We start from the raw sequence: 20,441 nt of genomic DNA on the forward strand, positions 1-20,441 counted from the left end.
TTGCCTTCCAGCATGGGAGTGAACAAGCACACGACTCGACACGTTTGGTTTTCAAAAGGACAGGCTGGGCGACATCGATATCTTCCACAGAGCTGCTGCATTTGAACTCGACATCAACACTTTCACCAAAACGAGGTAAGCAACTAGCTGGACATGTTGGGTGTATGTCTGTTGACCAACAGGTCTTTGCAGACTGTTTGTTTGTCGTATATTCAAACATCCAAGGTTTGCACTCGTAAAGCGTTCCAAGACCTAAACAATATCAGTCTTACAGTACTTGCAGTCAAGATAAATTTATGGTATACAACAAGGAAGCAGCTATGCAAACAGAATAAAATCATATGCGTAGGAACCACAGGGGCCATGCCCCCAATCAGCAGCCTATGGTCACTATATATAAAATGGGTTATCGTGAAAACGAGCTACAAGGTAAAGGAAACGAGGAGCTCCAATAGACGACAGTGCAAAACTATATTTACGTGCAGATGTCCTGCATGGGTACACAAGACTAACTTGCCGTGCATTGAGGTTTGGTCCCCCCCCCAACCTGGATGCCATTCCTACGCCACTGAAGATGGTGAACAAGCTGGTGAGTGTGAGTAAAGCAAAGCAGCAATAGCCACATAAACGAGTATAGCAATGTTACACAGCAAATGCAAGTGATTAGGATACACAGTGGCAAACCAGAGGAGCATGGCAAAACAAACAGATAGTCCCATAATCAAATAATAAGAAACTAGTAGCTGCAGCAAATACATTACCTGTAGCCTCTCTGTACTGTTTTTCTTCCATTTCACAGCAATTAACATCAGCACCACACCAAGACTTAAGTCTTCGACTTCTGTACTCAATCTTATCATTCTGCAGATCTGTTTTCCATCCAGACCATGGCCTATAAAAGCAGCCTACACATCAAAATACAGCTTAACAACTCAAACACAATGCACACAATTGCTCCTCTTGGCGATACCTAATGGTGTTATTGAGTTAGGATAATCAAAGTCTCTTGAGAAAGCTGCAACTTTGACACCATAAAGTGCATGACATACTGCTTTCCATATGTCCTCTTTACCACGATTTTGTACCTCGATCAAGCAAGCATTATAGAACTGGCGCAAATCAATTTCATGACTGACAGGCTCCAATGTTGGAGAGTTGAAAGCTTCATCACAAGCTCCAATTGTTTCCATGTCATACTCAGTTGTTACTGCTTCAGGAATGGGACTCTCATCAATCTTCCAGCTTTCAACAAATTCTTCTTCTGTTGTAGCAATAGTGTCATCTCGCTTCTGGAATTCTTGAGTAATTTTGTTATTGTTATTTCCACAAAGACCTCGCATTTTCTGATAGTAGAACCCATTAAGACTGAGTTCAATTGCTTCGGGCTTGTAGTAGATTTCCAACCCAACACGACTGGTAAGTCGAGTATAGACTGTATCATCACAGGATGGAGACCACAACGTTACATTGACAACACATGATTGGTAAGGGACCAACTGTCGTGTGTCATTAATGTAGAAAACACCATTAGGAAGTAAGGTGTAGTTGGTTTCAGCAATCCATACAGCAATAACTGGAGTACTGACAGGTTTTGAGTTGATTTGTCTTTGTATATTTTGATGATGTAGAATTACTGACAGATTGTGATTCAGTGTGTCTTGTGCAAGTATGTAAGATCCAGTTGCTTTTGCAGCATAATGAAGACGATCAAAAGTGATGAAACTCTTGCCAAACACATGACAAGATGCTGTAACACAAAATCAGGAACAAATCAATTATCTACAATTATAGCTTGTTGATTAACAGCACAAACAATGAATTTGACTAATAGCTATAAAATGTTAGAAGTTAAAAATTAGCAGTAAGAGATAACAACATAAACATGCAACCAATGGCTGACTGACACAAAAACTGACAAGACTACATATACATTCAAACACAAGATGAAACAAGATAAAGAAAAAATACAGTCGTATGGTTGCACGTCGGACGACTACTATACCCTTAGCCCGGATATATCCAGGCCTCGGGTAATAAAGAAACAACACACAACGATAAAGACAAAAATGCTGCTCTACTCAGCATTGTCAAGTCATGTCTATTCTACTGACAGCCAATAAACACAGCTAACCTGTATCAACTGGATGAGGCAGTGGAAATCCAAAGTTGACTTCAGACTTAGTAAAGAACTCAGATAAGAACGAAGAATTAACATTGACATCGACCATTAGCTGATTGATTGAGTAACTTGCATTAAGCCAGTAATCCAAATCTGATTTAAGCCAGTTATTCAATTGCAATGGGCATCTAGACTTGAACCAAAACTTTCCTCTGGTGCGATTGACCAAACTTCCAATCATTGTAACATTGCATGGATCTTCAGGCTTGCGCCACACACACATGTCTGTTGTATTGTCATAATTCCAGTATACAAATTGTGATAGGAAGTGTGTGCGATTCAGCCAACCCACAGAATAGATCTCAAACCATGATCCATAGCCTCTCATCCATCCATTTATGTCAACACGATCCCATCTCCACTGAAGACTTGTGTTGATCCACGGTGTCTCACGATTAATAGAACAGTGATCTACATTCCATGTCATGTTGGTGCTAACCACATCCAGCATGCTGTCGTTACTGCGCCAAAAATCAATGGTAACTACACGCTTCGGATAAGACATAACTCCTTCTACAGTGATTGTAAAGTCATTCCAATCGTTCTTTGAAATCTTTGTTGTTATGTGTGTTGGTGGACGAGTATACTGACAACAGTTGTCTGGCTTATATGAACAATTTTCACATGGCACAGTTGCAGAGTCAAGTGACAAGAGAGTGATGTTTCCAAATGCTGCACCATTTAATGGATAGAATGGAGCCCAGGTTGTGTTTGAACTGTTGTAGTACTGTAACTCGATACAAAGCTCAGTACCGACAAGCTCCTTAGGAGTGCAGTTGTATATCTGAAAAAAGAAGTTCATTTTAAATGATTCATCAACAACATGCCGGTAGATAAGCTAGCAAAGTTGTAGAAATTTAATTAAGGTGTATACAAAGAGAGGTAAATACAAACCTTTTCAAGAGGAAACTCTCCTATCAGAGGATATTTCATACCATCTTGATAGTTGGTGTAATGCAAGTATAGTTGAGACCTACAAGACAACACATACACACAGTAGTACTGTACACAACAGGTTTCACTTACGAGTATGAAGCCAGTGTGTTAACGGGTGATGGGATACCATAACTAACTGTCACCAAGTCTGGTGTCAAAGAACCATTAAATTCAATGTCCTGGTTAGTAGAATTGAATTCTGTTTCAAGAAGCACCCTGCTTCTGGCAAAGTAAGCATCTACTCCAATAGAAGAACACGACTCAATTGAGACCCTGTCAATTACAGACAGTTTAGTGTGTCATCAGCAATGCTGTCATGAAAGGCTATGTGAGGAAACAGCCAAACAAGTACGCAGCCATGCAAAAAGCAGCTAAGTAAGTGTGCATACCTAGGACGTATACTGGCTTTCCATCTGAGTTCCTCAGGCTTTGTCCAAATATTCCAAATTTGTTTCAAGTGATTCCACAGTGAATCTGGCCATGAATTAGAGCTCGCCTCAATTGGATAGTAAACACTGCCATTGGTTTCTACATGCATGTGGCCCATAACTTCACTACCAGCAGAAACTGGAAGTCCAAGAATAGAAGGAAAGGTGATATTTGTTTCAAACAAGATATATGTTAAGTTCATGTTGAATGCTCTTTCCCACAATGTGCCATCATAGAACACCTTCCACATTCCAATAACCTCTCTCCATCGTTGAACAACATCAACTGTGTTCTCCCACAGAAAGCCTGTTTCTTTATGCCACTGAGGTGATTCGATTGTCCAAGGACATGATGCTGTCATGTCGTAGCCATTGTCATGGAAAATCCACCACAGTGAATTTGTAATGTTGTATAGTCCACTTTCATTTAGGTATTTTACAAACCACTGACTGTTTCTCGACCAATAGCGAACCTGTCTGCCAAGAATACCAACATTGATACTAAAGTCTAAGTCGTGATCTTCGAATGGTTTGACAACATTTTCCAAAAGATGCATGATGCCACATCTGATGTCAAATGTCTTATTGGTAGCAAAGTAGCCCACTGGGCCAAACAGACGTTCCAACATCCAGTTGGCTCCGGTGGCTCTACCTTCCACCTAATCAAAAAAGTTAACACTGCAAACTTCTGACCATTTGGTGGCACACACAAAATGTCACCTAGAAATATAGTCTCACATAGCCAGACCTTTCCCGCCTACATCCTTCTGGCAAAGGATGTAGGCTGGAAGGGTCTGGCTACATGAGATTAACCTACAAAGCCCATCATAGTAATAGAGAGCTCTGAACTTTGTTACAATAGTCATACAATGCTAATAACATATCTGTGAGCTAGACTGAGGATTTACTTCAGCACGCACAACTATAAAGTAGTCTTACAATAACTTACAATCTATATCTACATGCTATTAAATAAAAATTGTTAAATTACAACATTCTAATTATTGATTCAATATAACTTTGGTCTTTACTACAGACAAATTGTTAATTAATTAATTAATGTACCAATTAAACAACAAACAACTAATAATATTGCAACATCAGCTTATGTAGTATGCTATCGTTTGTACCCTAAACATTGAGATTCGCTGTCCAAACAAGTAGCCTTCGATTTCAGTTTCCAAACTGAGTGGTACAGTGCTCTCATCAGCAAAGATATATTTCACAACAGCAGAAATAGCAAATTCATCTAGAAGCACCACAATTGAATGCTACATTATTCATTATTATATGATCCTATCTTACTTACCAGTCTCAAATGGTGACCATGAAATGATGTTATACTGAGAGTTCAAGTAGTTTCGAGGAAACCTCTTTCCCCAGTATACCGCTCCTGATGAGTAAAGTGCAAACTGAGCAAAACGAGCCCTAGAAAACAATATATCAACATTTAATAAATTAACCATGAAATACTTGTCACGTATTCACACCTTTGTTCATCTAGTTCAGCATGATCAGCCCAGCTCCACAGCCAAGACAACAGGTACGACCCAACATGAACATCACGTTCCTCCTTCAGACCTTCTATGATTTTAATGAGATCAGACCATGACACAGGATAGATGGTCCTGATTGTTTCTGCAATGACATCCCAACTTGCAATTCGAACTTCACGTGGGTTATCCATGTCATCAAACAACATCCTCATCTTCATCACAAGCTAGAAACGGCCCTCACTTACTTATTGACCAACAATAAAACTACCAATACTCTTGATGTGTTACCTCATGATGCTTCCATGGCACAAGTTGCTTTAATGCCACAACAGCTCGAAAACGTACTTCAGGTGGCAAATTTTTGTCCTGAGCTACCGGCCACAGTTTTTCATATGCGTCCAAAGAAGCAGTGTTTGATATTGCTTCAATAACAGCCTTGATTTTTCTTTCCAAAACAAAACGCTTATCTGTTGTCCACTTGTCCTTCAAAGTATCCAGTTTATTTAGCAAAAACTCGATAGATGCCTAAAGCAAACAAAGACTGTCACACACACACACACACACACACACACACACACGCACACACACACACACACACACACACACACACACACACACACACACACACACCAGTCTCTGTATTATCAAGACTTGTGTATGTAAGTGTGTGTAAGTGTGTACATGTGTAAATAATTTGTGTAAGATAACTAATCATCCAAATATTAACTAAGGCTTGTCAGTCTTGTTGCTATATATTGCCAAACCATTCACATAAATTCATGCCAGTGAGAACTGTCTTGCATGTGATTGATCACACTGTCGATGTAGCAATAGAACATACAAATACAAATAACTGTCACATAAACAGCAGCACTTACTGTTACTTTTACGTCACCTACGCCATGACTACTTCCAACAGATCGAGTAGCAAATCCCAAAACCAAATATGCTTCAATTTCCAAGTCCATTGCCTCATCCACAAATTCATCATCCTCAAGATATAATTTAGACCAACTGGTCTTAGCAAGTGTCTAGACACAAGTAGAGGATAAAGTGACACCAAAATACAGTGATAACAGCTAACTCAATACATACAAGAATTTGTTCCAACATTGCCGGTGTCGTTCTGTTGTAGAGGTACATGTCAGTCATGATGGAACGTGTGCGTCTCAAACTAACACTTCTCTTCAGTATCTGCTCTGTTAGGAAACTCACTGAAGGCTCAGTACCAACTTGAGAAAGAGCGTCAAGAAAGATGTCACTACAAACAAATCACAAATAAAGTTAATAAACTGCTTTTTAAAATAAATTAATAAATAACTTACACTGCTCTTGGTTCATCTTCGTATTGCTGCAAATATGTCAACCAGAGACTCTCCAGATCTTCACTGCAAGCCTCACGAAGCCTCTTAACCAAATGATAGAACTTCTTGCTATAATGAATTTCATTCGGTTGATACCAATTTTTCTCAAGATGTCGAATTTCATGTTTAACCTACAAAGCAAACATAAATTCTAAAAAAGACTGTCCCTCGTTACAGCTTCAGCTGTAAAATACCTTGTCAACCATGCCTGAGACACACTTAGAACTAGAATCGGCGGAGTCTTCAAATTCAAACATAATTGAACTGCAAGTCTTGGTACCTACAAATAGTTCAAGCAGAAACAATCAAACTACAAACAATTGGTCAACATGTACGTGTGTGTGTGTGTGTGTGCACGCGCACGTGTGTGCGTATTAGAGATGAATTGTTAACTTGGACAGTTAGAAAGCTGGACAACGGCTTTAAAATTGTCTAGACAACTTTGAGATAGGCTGGTCTAATTTATGATTGTCATCCTATCACTGGACTGTACATAACCAACCCAAACGCTTTCACAGGCCGACAGCTTCTATCTCGGCTAGACGAGATGTTCTCTCAGAATTTATCGTTTTTCATTATATTTTTAGCGTGTGCGCACAAGCAAGTAACTCCGACAGGAATAAAGACGAATGCAGTACTCAAAATTGAGTCAACCATTTACATCCTGCTGGCCTGTTTGTATTCTGTTTAGTCTAGTTAAAACCATCCGGCCAGTATCAAAATTGGCCAACCATTTTAAATCATCTTAATTAAACCAGGCTACCCCGCTTGCAATCTATCCGGCCAGCTTCAAATGGTCCAGGATGCTTATAAGTGGGGGCCTAAAGTTATAAATCGGTCTCTAACATATACACACTGCACAACTTAGCCAATCCCATCTTATAATATGCAGCTGTCAAGTTAAACGTATAATTTATGAATTCTTCAATCAGTAAGCAAAGTTTTTAGAAATCTTAACGTTTCATATAAAAGTATAACAACAAGGATTGTGATCCCACTCATCAACAAAAGAACTTAACGTTATTATGAAGTTGTCCAAAATTATAGTAAATCCAGATAACCTGGCCGAAGGTGCATTGTATTTGAGACAGGCAATGTTTAAAGGCACAAAATGCAATAAACAAAAACCACATTAAGTCAGACATATAAACATCAAGTTGTGCTCTTAATGTCTTACAAAGTGATGACGGAATGTCTGGTACACTGACAGTTTTGAAAGAATCTCGTACTAGCTTGAAGTCTTGCCTGTGAAATACAAAGACACACAACAGTGCTGAATGAGCCAGTCTCCATGCTTTCCAACACTCTGATTGACATAACTTACCTGATGTAAACAACAGGGCCGCCACGATGGCGTCCAAATGGACTAAAAACATGTCTTTCTTCAATAACAGCTTCAGTAAACAGCCATCCCCGTGTGTCAAATGACTCTGCTGTTTGTGTTGCAGTTCGTGACTTTGAGAAAAGTTGTGAGTTCATTGGCTGTTGAGAATAAACAATCAACATCAAAATGTGAAGCAAATGAAATGTTTGCTTACGTTACGAAGAGGATCAAAATAGATTGGTGAAGTGATTCTCATTGGTTGGTTAATGCAGCTGCTTGTGTCATAAACTTTGCTCACAGTTAAGTGAGTCATAGTGGATTCAAATGTCTGCTTCACTCTGCATGTGTCAGTCACACCCGTCTATAAAGAGCAACCACAATTAAAGCAAGTCAATGAAGTCATTCACGCAGCAAAAATGCTCAACTTGTGCTTACTAATGCACTCACACACAAGCGCGCGCGCGCACACACACACACACACACACACACACACACACACACACACACACACAAGCACACACGCACAAGCACACACGCACATGCACACACACACACACACACACACACACACACACACACACACACACACAAACATTCTAGTTATCAGCACCACTTGCATACCTCCCATTCTACTGAGTGTGTAGGATTGCTGGTCCAGTCAGTTGGTAGTTTCAGTTGTGTGATGCTCAATATTCCTCTTTTAAAGTTTCTAACCCATAACGGTTCTTCGTCATTCCACTGAAGGCAACCAATTATGCCATCATCATATTTAACAAATGTGGGATAACGAGATATCGCTGTGTCGTATATCTCTGTAAGAACAGGATCAGGAAAGTACTCTTCAGAAGTAAATCTTGGCCAACTTCCATTGTACTGATAAACAGTCATATCCTTAACCTATGAAACATTTCATGATTAGCTGACAGCATAACGAGATGCTCTGTAATTACATGAATAAAGATACAAATAAATCACCTTCATGACCATCCAGCAGTTATTTACAACAGTAAATGTCAATGTCGACTTGAACTTTAGTCCATTTCCCTCCTTTGACAAACCAGGGACAGTGTTGATGGCATAGGATTTATAGGAGACCTGAAACTCTGTCCCGGGTGTCATACCAAAATCCTGCCATGCTGCAAACATCAAAAAATTATATTAGTGTTCAAACAAAATCTTGTCAAAGCTTATTAGAATGCTCAAACCTTTAGCATTGCATGTCAACTCACAAACAGACAAATGTTTGTTGCCTAACAAACACACAAAAACAAACGTTCCGCCAAACCGTTAAAACAAATACCTACTACACGTGTGTACCAAATGCAGCAGCAAAGCCACAAAGAACTATCAGGGTACAGTATTTCCAAGACATCGTCGATCAAGTCCTCACCACCAGTGCAGTGGATGAAGTGAACAGAGTCAGCTGAGTAAGGTGGTAATATTACTCCTACAAACTACAATGGAAATCGATAAACTCCAACACTCAATTGTCAGCTAGTGCTCACATGTGATAAAATGAGCTTTCAAATGCATAGCAAACTCCAAATCAAGAAGTTTTGTAAGGAAGCCGTGAGGAAACACAACAAAAGCCATCTATGCTCATATCAACATAAAACTATGAAAAAGATTACTGATCAAGAAGTTAATTTGTCTTACCTGCATGGTACAGATAGAGAGTTCAGTCCCTGTGCGAAGGTGATAAAACTACAGATTAACACTTATCTGATGATCCTTCTTGATATGAACCCTTATGTCGAAATTAGAAACATCGAGAACAATGAAAGTATTGTTTGTAAGGCAACAACACCTGGTATGTGAACAGTCAAAATTTACACCAATTCTGTAAAATAAAAAGAACAGATGACTAGTAGCATTCTCTCCATCCCAATCAACAGAAACAAACTGGATCACAAACGTAACACTCGATGCAACAAAATATAAGTGATGTGCATCCTGCAGTAAGTGTTTCTACCAGATTCTGCCACCCTGCAGCACCACAACACTAGACATGACTACAACCTACATGTTAATTAACAGCTAGGCTCCATTTTCATAATCATCACTTCATTAATGTCTAGCTTCCACACTTTAATAAAGAATAGCAACACAACTCTACTGATCCTACTGAATGCTGTGACCTGCTCATACTAGTTTATCGAATCATTAGCTAATGAGAGTCTGGCATGTCTAGCTACATCGACACTACCAATCCACAAGATCTAACCATGGATTCAGTCAATTGGTATCAGACAAGACGTCATCAATATCATGACAAGTCAATTTGCATGGTCGATAATTTGCATGACTTTATATTGAGTAGAGCTATACCTAAATATGATAAGGCAAAACCTCAAAATACAAAGGTTATAACTAACGCAAGCTTCTATAGAGTGGCAATACAGTGTTTGCGGTTTGTTGGTTGTGTGAAACCTTTTGATTTTCAAATTTCTCACCAGTGAGGTGAACATTAATTAAAGGAATCAAACTAATTAACACTCGACCAGCATCCGTCCCCGTTCTTTGATAGCGGGCGCATGAAAATTAGACATACAGGTGTACAGTACTGTGCAACTAATTTTATCCACGTCATATTAATTAAATCATCATATAGCCGACTTTAGAGTCTGCCGTGATCATGAGATTAATTTCAATCTTTAGCCTGCAGAGAAAGACATACCTGACCAGCGTGCAACCTCTCGCCAAGTCGACCTCTCTGATCGTAAGTACTGTAAGATGATGTACAGAACGAGAGATGGAACTACACTGACAAGCAATCAGTATGGAGCACCTTCCCGGATGTTCCTTTGTATTGTAATTCAATAGTATGGCTAAGTCTTTACTAGTAGTTTTTAGCAGTTTGTGCAGCAATCAAACATACGCGTTCCCTCAGTTCGATCATACCACAGGTTACCAGATGACAAAACATAAAGCAATCACATTCTGTTGAGTAGAACGTATATCATGAACACATATCCATCAATTAATATTTCGTCGTTTGTTACTTATTTAACTTATCAATGTAAACAGTCAATCGAGTTTGTTTAGTAGTGCAGTTAAAGACAACGTGAGCCTTACGTAAGCGTCTAATATCACCAGTTCATGAAAGTGGCACCTAAGAATGTACACATATGAATAAATTCATTCACATCTTCTAGTCTCTGTCAAATCACTTTTCACTAAAAAAACAAAAAAACACAAGATCAAGTTAATCTTATGCAACAGTAAAGTAATACAATCATACAAGCACAACAATCACCTATGACTAAAGATTTACCGACTTAGACATCAACGAGTTAGAAATTGAAGCTCAACAGTAAATCAATTTATTAGTGCTTTACAGCAGGGTTCAGTAGTACTGACATGCTTGTTGAGTCACATCACTGCTTACTTACCCTAAAGGATTCGCCGAAGCGACGTGTTTTTGCTTGCTAAGTGCATGGCGTTGACGAGACAGAAAAGAAACACCAGCTGAACTAGCCAGTCGCTCCTCGGTTGCTCTACGTTGTAGCTGTAAACCCTAACAACAACAACAACAAAATAAAATTTTTTTGCAAGATGGTGTATCTATTATTACCATATTATACCAAGCACTGACAGTGCAACGCTCTTCTCTGTCTCTCATTTCCTTATACTGACAAAATTCACGCTATAGATTGACAACGATCAGAACTATCAATATCAGAATGTCACAGTTGACACCGAGTCACCACACACATCTAAGTCAAATACCTGTCACCTATAATGTTCTTTGTCTGTCTATCTGTCTGTCTGTCTGTCAGTTAGTCTGTCTATGTGTCTGTTTGTCATGTCTGTCTGTCTGTCTGTGAGGCAGTCTGTCTGTCTGTCTGTTAGGTAGTCTGTCTGTCTGTCTGTGAGGTAGTCTGTCTGTCTGTCTGTCAGGTAGTCTGTCTATCTGTCTGTCTGTCAGGTAGTCTGTCTGACTGTCTGTCAGGTAGTCTGTCTGTCTGCCCGTCAGTCAAGTAGTCTGTCTGTCTGTCTGCCTGTCTATCTGTCAAGTAGTCTGTCTGTCTGTCTGTCTGTCTGTCTGTCTGCCCATCTGTCTGTCTGTCTGTCTGCCCATCTGTCTGTCTGTCTGCCCATCTGTCCATCTGTTGTGTTCCTTGTCAGACAGTCAACTGGTCATTCATTCTGATCTCATTTCAGCCAGTTTTCAATACAACTCATACACAATAACTACAGAAATCCATCCAGTGTAGCATCTAGGTAGTCTACTAACACCGCCATTACAAAGAATCTACCTCCAGACTTTCATACATCTTGTCCTTCTCAGCAAGTTGCCGTTGCATCAAGTCAATCTACAGACACTCACAATCACCACCCTATTCAAACAGAAAATAGTATACAAATCCACTGCCTTTGGTGACTGTCCTGCTTTAGCTTCAGTTGACCCACCCAATTGTTCAATAACCTAAACGATTATTGAAATCATTACTACAGTACAATGATTAAAATATGATGTAAGTGACCTTCTTTGCTTTATCTAAGTATTTCTTGTATTTCTTTTCCATCAACCGTTTCTCCTCTTCCGTTGTGGCTACCTTGTCCTGCAGTTGATTGATCGTATCTGCGGCACTCTTCAGTCTCTTATCTGCTTCATGCAACTCCGTAGCTTTCCTTGCTAATTCCTCCTGTGCCATACGTTGCTGGCGGTTCTAAAATACAGAACCGCAGCGTAGCATGGCATCAAATTTTTTGCTATAGTAGCCGTTACCGCTCCTTGTGAGCCGGCAGATCCTATCTGTGTCTCAAGTTCATACACCTTCTGATGTGATGTCCTGAATAAAAGATTTGAGACTAAATGTGTTTCAAACTACATCTGTAATCACAACGTGTGCACTAAGGTAAGCACGACGACAAGACTACAAGCACATGCAATGAGACGATGACACATGAGCAGACGAATTGTATCAAAAAGCTTTCTATTACAGATGTCTTCTAACCTTAGTTCACGTTCAAGCCTACCATTGATTTGAGCCACGTCGTCAAGTTGGCTTTGCAACAACTGGACTTGCTACAAACGAAACGTCCATCAGCGTGTACACACGCAAACTAATAATGTTTACTACCTGTTCAGCATCGGAAACCGGTGACCTCTGTCTAGCCTTTAACATTTCGTTCTCCCTTTCTAACTCTGTTATTCTCTCCCTACAACAACACTCAACTGACCAACCACAAAATTATGTTCACGTGTGACGCACTCCAACTGGGGAGCCATAACTTGTGCCGACAACGGTGCAGCTGAAGTTGGAGATGGAAGCGAGTGTGTAATGTGAGGTGCTGTCACATACCACAGTTACAATCACCCGGCAAATGCAATGTCTATAGGTCTAATACCACTGTGTCCGAGATCTATTTCATCTTGCAGATCCATTAGCTGGCGATTCTTTGCTATAAGTCTCTGCACAAGCAAAAACGTTGACAACCCTCTCACAGTCACATCTAGTTGACACGAAAGCACACACTTGGTTTTCTTGGTTGGCCTCCTCCAACGATTCCGTCACTCTTCTCAGTTCAAACGATACCTTCAAATATTTTAATTAATTAAAACAAAAAATTAGAAATAGTATACGTCGTTTAGGCGGAGTCACAAGGCCGGATGTTACTATACAATGGGTGACCATTTTGAAATGCAATTCAACCCTATGCATAGGCTTACCTACGCGGTAACTACCCGGATAACATTAAATGTTTGCAACAGCATTAACTAATACTCTTCCTACATTTACTGTTTTGACAAGCACCTTTAGATACGCTCACATTGTGATATCAATTTGATTTTGAAACCTTAGAGCCTCGTGTGATACTACAATACAGTAGTTTGTGTTGTAAATCTTTATGGTGTCACTACAAATTGACTATAGTTATAAACCAATTGACTATCCGACAGACTATCATAATCTCAGGGAATGTCGGCAACACCTGAAGCGAGCAGGACAGTTGCCACTAACACGTGTTGACAAATGGCACAGCTGACACGCTTTGCAGCCACATAAACCCACCCTTCCAATCAGAAAGCAGTCAAAGTATCTAATTCTCTTACCACACAATACGAATATGTGATTCAACGCACCACACAATTACAATCCTGTGTGTACAGTTAGTGTTAGCGCGCTTGCTATGTCAAATGGGTATTTACTCAGTGATACGTTTGTACACACATAGAACATCAACACCAATAACTCCAACCTTGTCGCTCTGTTTCCTTTCCTCTCGAAGTTCGACATCCAACTGATGCACCTACCAACAAATGAATGTTTTAGCAGCACCTGCTGATGATAAACTGAATAAGATGAAGATTTTGAAATCAGTCTGTAGTAAAGCGCGTTACGATACATTGATAATGTATAGACGCATTATAACCAAGTTTGATTCCAACGCCTCTGCAAAATTGGTGTCTATTTTACATGTTGCATGCATGAATTATCAGGCAATGTGTCAATGTGTCTATCAGGATGACAGTGAAAACCACATGGCTTACCACCAGTTTCAGCTACAGTTGTATAGATATGGTAACTACTGGTGTTAAGAAATTCAGACACAAGGAAAAATCTGTACTGCGTTGACTCTACAGTCTTGCATTTCGGAAGTTACTGATTTTAACTGATTGATATTAAAGAATTTGGTCAGTGAGGGTTACCTGTTTTTTGTAACTTTCTAGTTGACTTTTAACGGACGCTAGTTTTCTCAATTCGTCTTCCAGTTCCATAGTCTGCTGCATGTATGTTCTGTTCTTGTCCTCGAGTGTTCTGACTTGCTTACGTAACTCGGATGTATCCTCTAAATAAATCATTAGTCATGTGTACATACTGGATGTGCAAGTACTGTATGCAAGGTATAAGTTCTGTCACACACTGTCTAGCAATCCTCTAACACGAAAGGCAATGAGACAACATTGCAGCTGATATATGCCATCAAATCAAGCCATTTCACTGTTACTAACTGCACAATGCTAGTTGCCAGAATCGACTGAATAGATGTACTTGAATTGAAACAATCGTCTTACCAACTTTCTTTTTATACGAATCGAGTGTCAATTCCAACTTCTCCTACACACAATAATCAGACACTCAGCATTCTAAAACCACTGTACAGTAATTATTATATCAAGTTACTATTGATATAATATGATATGATATATTTGATTTACACCAACATAATGGTGTTTTAGTTCCCTCTTGGGGCAATGTAAAAACACATGCAGACATGCAGAACACTCTCACTCTGATATAATCATTTACTGAAAACAAAGACTGCCCTCGTGGCACAAACATACCATCAACTACTGACAGTTCACTTTACCTCTTGTTGCTACAAATGTTAATCTACTGAAGTATTTGACTGTCTACTTCATTTACTCCACACTTTGATTGCCAAGATCACAACTTGCAGTAGAATTGCACGTGTACATGACTTTCTGCCTACACTGCTTTTGTAGCTAAAATCCCATGGTTTCTCTAAAAAGTTGTAGTTACAGAAAAAGAGTCAACCATATACTGGTCATTAGAAAGCGTGTCATAATGTCAAAGCAAAGTATTACTGAGCAACTGCTCCACTGGCTTTGCTGTAAACCCAACATCATAATTTAAACTGAAATAATCGCTTATCAAAGCAGTGACTGCTTCAATGTCATTTATTGCCACCATTGGCTGGATAACTCATCAGTCTGCCTCACCCACTACTAACACATCATGTGGAGAGCTTTCTCCTCTTTCAGTTGAACAGCTTATTCTCTTACCACTTTGACAGCCTCGTGTCTTAACTCATCAACTTCATCTTTCCATCGCTGTGCCTGCTCTGCCATGCTGTGTAAATCTTCATTCTGCAATAATAAAACGTCTACGTACCCTCTCTCACACACACACAAACACACACACTCACACTCACACTCACACACACACACACACACACACACACACACACACACACACACACACACACACACATCAATAAAAACATTACTTTTTGCTGTAAATCATTAAGTTGCTTTTCCAATAGTCCAAGTTTTAACCGATGATCATCAATCTCTACAACACAAGACAAACAGCATTAATTGTCATACTCATACCAATGCTAAACTATTCAAAGAATAACTTAATTATTACATACACAAAATTTACTGACATCGATACTAAACAATAAGTATGATCAACAGAACTACAAATACCGTGTTCTCTTTCAAATTTCTCTTGTTTCAATTGTTCTAGCTGTCGATGCATCTGCTGCTGTTTCTGGCCATAAGGAGAACTAGAACACAAGCAACAATGCAGCTACACCACAAACATCATACATATACCACTGATCAGGCATACTCAGGACTGTCAGGGTTGTGGATTTCCTTTAGTTGCTTCGTCAGTCTCTCACTTTCCTGTACCAAACTGATCCGTTCTTCTTTTAGTGTCTCTACCTGCCATCAGGAATGATAAAAGATGAACTAGTTCCCACACAAATTAGTAAAACAACATATCTAGAACATATTACACATACATTGTACACAAGCAAGGACAAAAGCAAACAATAACTAAACACCATTTGTGTGCCACCTTAGTTTGTCTAGAATTTCCACCTACTTGTTTACATACTAATTCTGATTTAATTAAGATGCTTGTATTGAAGCAATTCAGTGTAAGTCTGCTTCGTTCTACGTGCTTTAAGCTCTGACCAGAGCAGCAGGTCACACACAAAATCTATAAACTTACTGGTCTACATGGTTAGATATTTCGGTTTGTAGTTAGTGACTATAAATGCTTACAAATCTGATGACTACACCGCTACTACACCTTAATTTCAAAATAAATAGAATTGATGTTTTGAGCAGCTGATGAAATGGCAAAAATTAAATCCAACCCAACAACACAAATGCACATTCAAATAAAATCACTTAGACCAAACCTACACCACAGCAAAGCATAAGTCATGGCACCCGCTAATTATCTATGAGACTGCAAAATCATGAATGACAACAAAGTAGCTTCACAACCATCAGAAAGTTGGAAACGTGCATTGAACAACTGAAACTAATAGTAAAGAGAGCATATACTTGTTCTACATACAAATCAAAGTCGAAGCTGCTACAATGGCTTCACAGCCAACACAACAAGCTATTGCGTTGCAGGATATCAGTTTGAGTCAGATGATCTCTCACAGTTGGATAAAGACAGGAGAAGTGCTCAATCTCTGAGACCAGAAGAGCATCAAGGTGTGGCTACAGACTGCATCCATAAACATCTACTTTGACTAGTTCAGATGCTGAAGTACTTTAGAACGTTAGCTTAAGGTACAGACTTATTAGAACACAACACAGTCACTAGATTCGTGAAGTGTATTTTACAGTAAGTGTTTATTGCCATATGTCATGTTTGTTTGCCTTTTGTCTGCTTAATGATATCAAAGATATCTTAAACTTTGTAGACAAAGAAACAAGGTAGTTTCATAGTCTTGATATTTTTTGTTTGTATCAGTTTTAAGAACCCACTTAGTACCCTTACTGCTCCTAACGTTTTTCAAGTAATAATCTTTTTAAAAATTTATAAAAGTGAGCAGCTCAAGATGCCAACCAGAAATGCATAGAGAATTTAATCAGTTTGAAAGAATAAATAAATAATTAAATATCAAAACAACGACTATTATTGAACATCAAAGACCTCAAAAATAAGATTCATAAAAAATTCTAAATTATTTTTGGAGTCTTGAAAAGAATTTGTCTCGAAAAACATTAGGAACAGTAGGGTAATGTGCATACTTAATGTTTACTGTCTTTCATTGATTTACAAGCAAACTATCCATCGCCTAACCTCTAGTTTTAGCTCAAAACGCTGCTGCTCTAACTCTTCTCGCTCAGCCAATGCAGAGTGCAATTGCTGAAGAGTGTGATGATGCTGAAATAAATATATCTCACTGAGTCACGGCAGTGTTCCAAATCAGAAGATCAAAACCTACCTCTTCTTCCAACTGCTTGTACGCATCACCAGGAACGGTGCTAGGAATCCCTTTTTGCATAAGCTAACAAGCACAAACACAAAATTTAACAACAAAAAGGTCACTTTTCCTTACCAAAATACATGTAGAGTCAGATAATATATGGTGTGTACACTTGTTGTTCTAAAGTCTGTTTACTTACTCCTCATTTCTTGGCCAATGTACACAGACACACAGACAGTCACACAAACAGACAACAGACAGACAGACAGACGAAAGACAGACAAACAGACAGACAGACAGAAAGAAGAGTTCCGCATTTGCAGTGATGGTGTCAACAAGCTCGTGTCCTACTGCACCCAGTTTTTTAGTCACTGATTGTCTCTGGGTTGCTGCATGCTTGTAGTTAATAGCTCATTCTTAGTGAAGTATATAGTGTGTAGATTATAGACAAGGTACATTTGAACTTAAGTACTTACTATTTTGCTGAAATGTAATATGGTCTTGTGTTCGAAAATATATGATGACAGACAGACAGACAAACAACAGACAGACAGACAGACAAACAACAGACAGACAGACAACAAACAAACAGACAGACAGACAGACAGACAGACAGACAACAGACAGACAGACAGACAGACAGGCAGACAGCAAGGGTTATATACCAGAAAGTAGAGAGACTTGCATGTTAGATTGTCGAATATAGTCTACCGGGTCCTTTGGGCCTTGGAAATACGTTTAAAAAATGTACTTAACTTTTGAGAACACTATTAGCGATCTGCAGTTTGCGTTTCATTGTATAGCTGTGATTTATGAAAATATACTACCATTGACAGACAGACACACAAACAGACAGACAGACAGACAGACAGACAGACAGAAAGACAGACAGACAGACAAAAAGGCAGGCAGACAGACAAAAGGCAGGCAGACAGACAGACAGACAGAAAGGCAAACAGACAGACAGACAGAAAGGCAAACAGACAGACAGACAGACAAACAGAAAGACAGACAAACAGAAAGACAGACAGACAGACAGACAAACAGTTTACTAATTATGGAGCTCACACATGCTTCGTGTAATGTCACATTCTCTATGTTCAACCATGATAATGTTTACCAACCTCCTTAAAAGTTACATGACTAGTGCATTAAACTTTAATAACCAAATCTAAATTTGCACATGTTGTGCATACTTCCTGTATTGCGCCCATCACTGCATGTTGCACTTCTTCTTCCAATTGCATAATTCTCTGTATGTACTCTACGTGTCAGTCAACGTTTATTACAGAGACATCATTGTCAACTCACATGTTCTTGTCACTTACCATGCTTGTTCTCACAATGAACAGCACATCCTAAGATGAGTTGTAACAAACGGCCCAACTCACTAGTATCAGCATGTTCACCTTGATACACAAAACAGGAATCCCAAATAACACTTTAGTTGCTTCTGTGTGTACAAACTAAATTATAGCAATATATGTATATATATATTATTTTATTTTATTGATATATGCCTTGCTCTTTACAACAAGGCAGAAACAGACATAACAAAAAGTTAGTAAATCTTTTTGTCAGAAAGTGAGATGTCAGACAAAAGCGTGTCAAAATAATATCTAACTGTATTGACATAGCAGCAGTCTTCTAGAAATCATGCTAAGTGGCTTGATTAACTGCTTGATTGATAAACTCCATGTCACACATTTTGGTCTAACATAATAACAATTATTTATTTATCTATTAATCTATTGATTAATTGATTAATTTATTTATTATTTAGTTACTAATTTATTTATTTATTTATTTACTAATTTATTTATTTATTTATTTATTTATTATTTATTTACTAACTTATTTATTTACTTATTTATTTATTAATTTATTTATGTATTGATTTATATGTTTACTAATTTATTTATCTATTAATTTATTTACTAATTTATTTACTAATTCATTTATTAATTTATTTACTAATTCATTTATTTATTAATTAATTTATTAATTAATTTATTAATTTGTTTATTAATTAATTTATTTATTTACTAACTTATTTATTTATTTATTTATTAATTTGTTTATTAATTAATTAATTTATTTACTAATTTATTTATTTATTTATGTATAACTAAATGAGTTTTTCTAAACTATCCTCCCACCTATAAGATTGACGTCCGGCATCTGAAGACTCTCAATCTGTTGATGCAAGATCTGTGTAATCAATCAAGATTTTCTAATAAGTCACTACACAATAATCACTTACTGTATACACATTTCCAACCTGTTCATAATAATCGGTCACTCTTTTCACTATCTTCTTCAGATTACTAACCTAAGACACCCAAAAAACTCGATCACATCAATTCCAATGACATCACTGTTTGTCCTGAATACTTTCAGCCTCCAATTGTCTCCCACATCTCGCTTGATTCGCGACAACCATTCTTGATCAAACCAATCTGGAGCTCTGGCGATAACACAACACGTGTCTTTGTTTAGAGACAAGTTGTACGTATCAAGTCTGTAATTGTGAATACATTGAGGTCAGAGCTTCAGCAACAGCCGCTCCGTCACACAGATCAGCTGGTGAGTCATGAGGGGCCTCGATATTAGAAATTGTACCTAGCTGTTACGAACAAATAGAGTGTATACACGTAAACTGTCTAAGACGTACTCTACACTTTACCCAGACGATTAGACTTTCACATACATCCGAGGCGTCCATGTTCTACTGAGCATGCGTTAAATAGTCACGTGAGAATTAATGATTGCGCG

At 38.4% G+C, this 20,441-nt stretch overlaps 2 protein-coding genes across 2 annotated transcripts in view; both read right to left on the reverse strand.

Annotated features, from left to right (window-relative positions):
- LOC134186240 (uncharacterized) overlaps nt 1-9,155 on the reverse strand; it is a 9,328-nt gene extending 173 nt beyond the window's left edge. Inside the window, exons 1-22 of the mRNA XM_062654153.1 lie at nt 9,045-9,155; nt 8,933-8,977; nt 8,703-8,863; nt 8,349-8,624; nt 7,942-8,088; nt 7,728-7,885; nt 7,581-7,648; nt 6,598-6,683; nt 6,365-6,534; nt 6,135-6,300; nt 5,918-6,070; nt 5,328-5,564; nt 5,034-5,263; nt 4,853-4,971; nt 4,674-4,792; nt 3,505-4,202; nt 3,206-3,388; nt 3,074-3,152; nt 2,132-2,963; nt 971-1,747; nt 762-905; nt 1-252 (exon numbers count right to left, since the gene is read on the reverse strand). The exon at nt 1-252 is cut by the window's left edge and continues 173 nt beyond it. Of these exons, the coding sequence (XP_062510137.1) occupies nt 1-252; nt 762-905; nt 971-1,747; nt 2,132-2,963; nt 3,074-3,152; nt 3,206-3,388; nt 3,505-4,202; nt 4,674-4,792; nt 4,853-4,971; nt 5,034-5,263; nt 5,328-5,564; nt 5,918-6,070; nt 6,135-6,300; nt 6,365-6,534; nt 6,598-6,683; nt 7,581-7,648; nt 7,728-7,885; nt 7,942-8,088; nt 8,349-8,624; nt 8,703-8,863; nt 8,933-8,977; nt 9,045-9,099 (5,155 nt within the window). The 5' untranslated portion in view covers nt 9,100-9,155. The remainder of the gene's footprint in view (nt 253-761; nt 906-970; nt 1,748-2,131; nt 2,964-3,073; nt 3,153-3,205; nt 3,389-3,504; nt 4,203-4,673; nt 4,793-4,852; nt 4,972-5,033; nt 5,264-5,327; nt 5,565-5,917; nt 6,071-6,134; nt 6,301-6,364; nt 6,535-6,597; nt 6,684-7,580; nt 7,649-7,727; nt 7,886-7,941; nt 8,089-8,348; nt 8,625-8,702; nt 8,864-8,932; nt 8,978-9,044) is intronic.
- Nucleotides 9,156-10,618: 1,463 nt separating this feature from the next.
- On the reverse strand, nt 10,619-20,403 carry LOC134186028 (protein Hook homolog 3-like). The gene is made up of 28 exons (XM_062653933.1): nt 20,353-20,403; nt 20,204-20,292; nt 20,061-20,133; nt 19,948-19,998; nt 19,826-19,877; nt 18,995-19,075; nt 18,863-18,930; nt 17,685-17,747; nt 17,540-17,623; nt 16,058-16,152; nt 15,913-15,992; nt 15,708-15,772; nt 15,484-15,567; nt 14,752-14,794; nt 14,386-14,525; nt 13,935-13,985; nt 13,211-13,270; nt 13,083-13,146; nt 12,947-13,025; nt 12,815-12,893; nt 12,689-12,759; nt 12,460-12,523; nt 12,215-12,400; nt 12,103-12,156; nt 11,987-12,043; nt 11,302-11,373; nt 11,120-11,244; nt 10,619-10,903 (listed from the first exon to the last, which is right to left on the reverse strand). The coding sequence occupies exons 1-28, from the start codon at nt 20,389-20,391 to the stop codon at nt 10,894-10,896; spliced, it is 2,079 nt and encodes a 692-aa protein (XP_062509917.1). The 5' UTR covers nt 20,392-20,403; the 3' UTR covers nt 10,619-10,893.
- Between the last annotated feature and the right edge of the window lie 38 nt (nt 20,404-20,441).

The sequence above is a fragment of the Corticium candelabrum genome, chromosome 10 (genome assembly GCF_963422355.1).
Source record: "Corticium candelabrum chromosome 10, ooCorCand1.1, whole genome shotgun sequence".
In the NCBI taxonomy this organism is placed as follows: Eukaryota; Metazoa; Porifera; class Homoscleromorpha; order Homosclerophorida; family Plakinidae; genus Corticium; species Corticium candelabrum.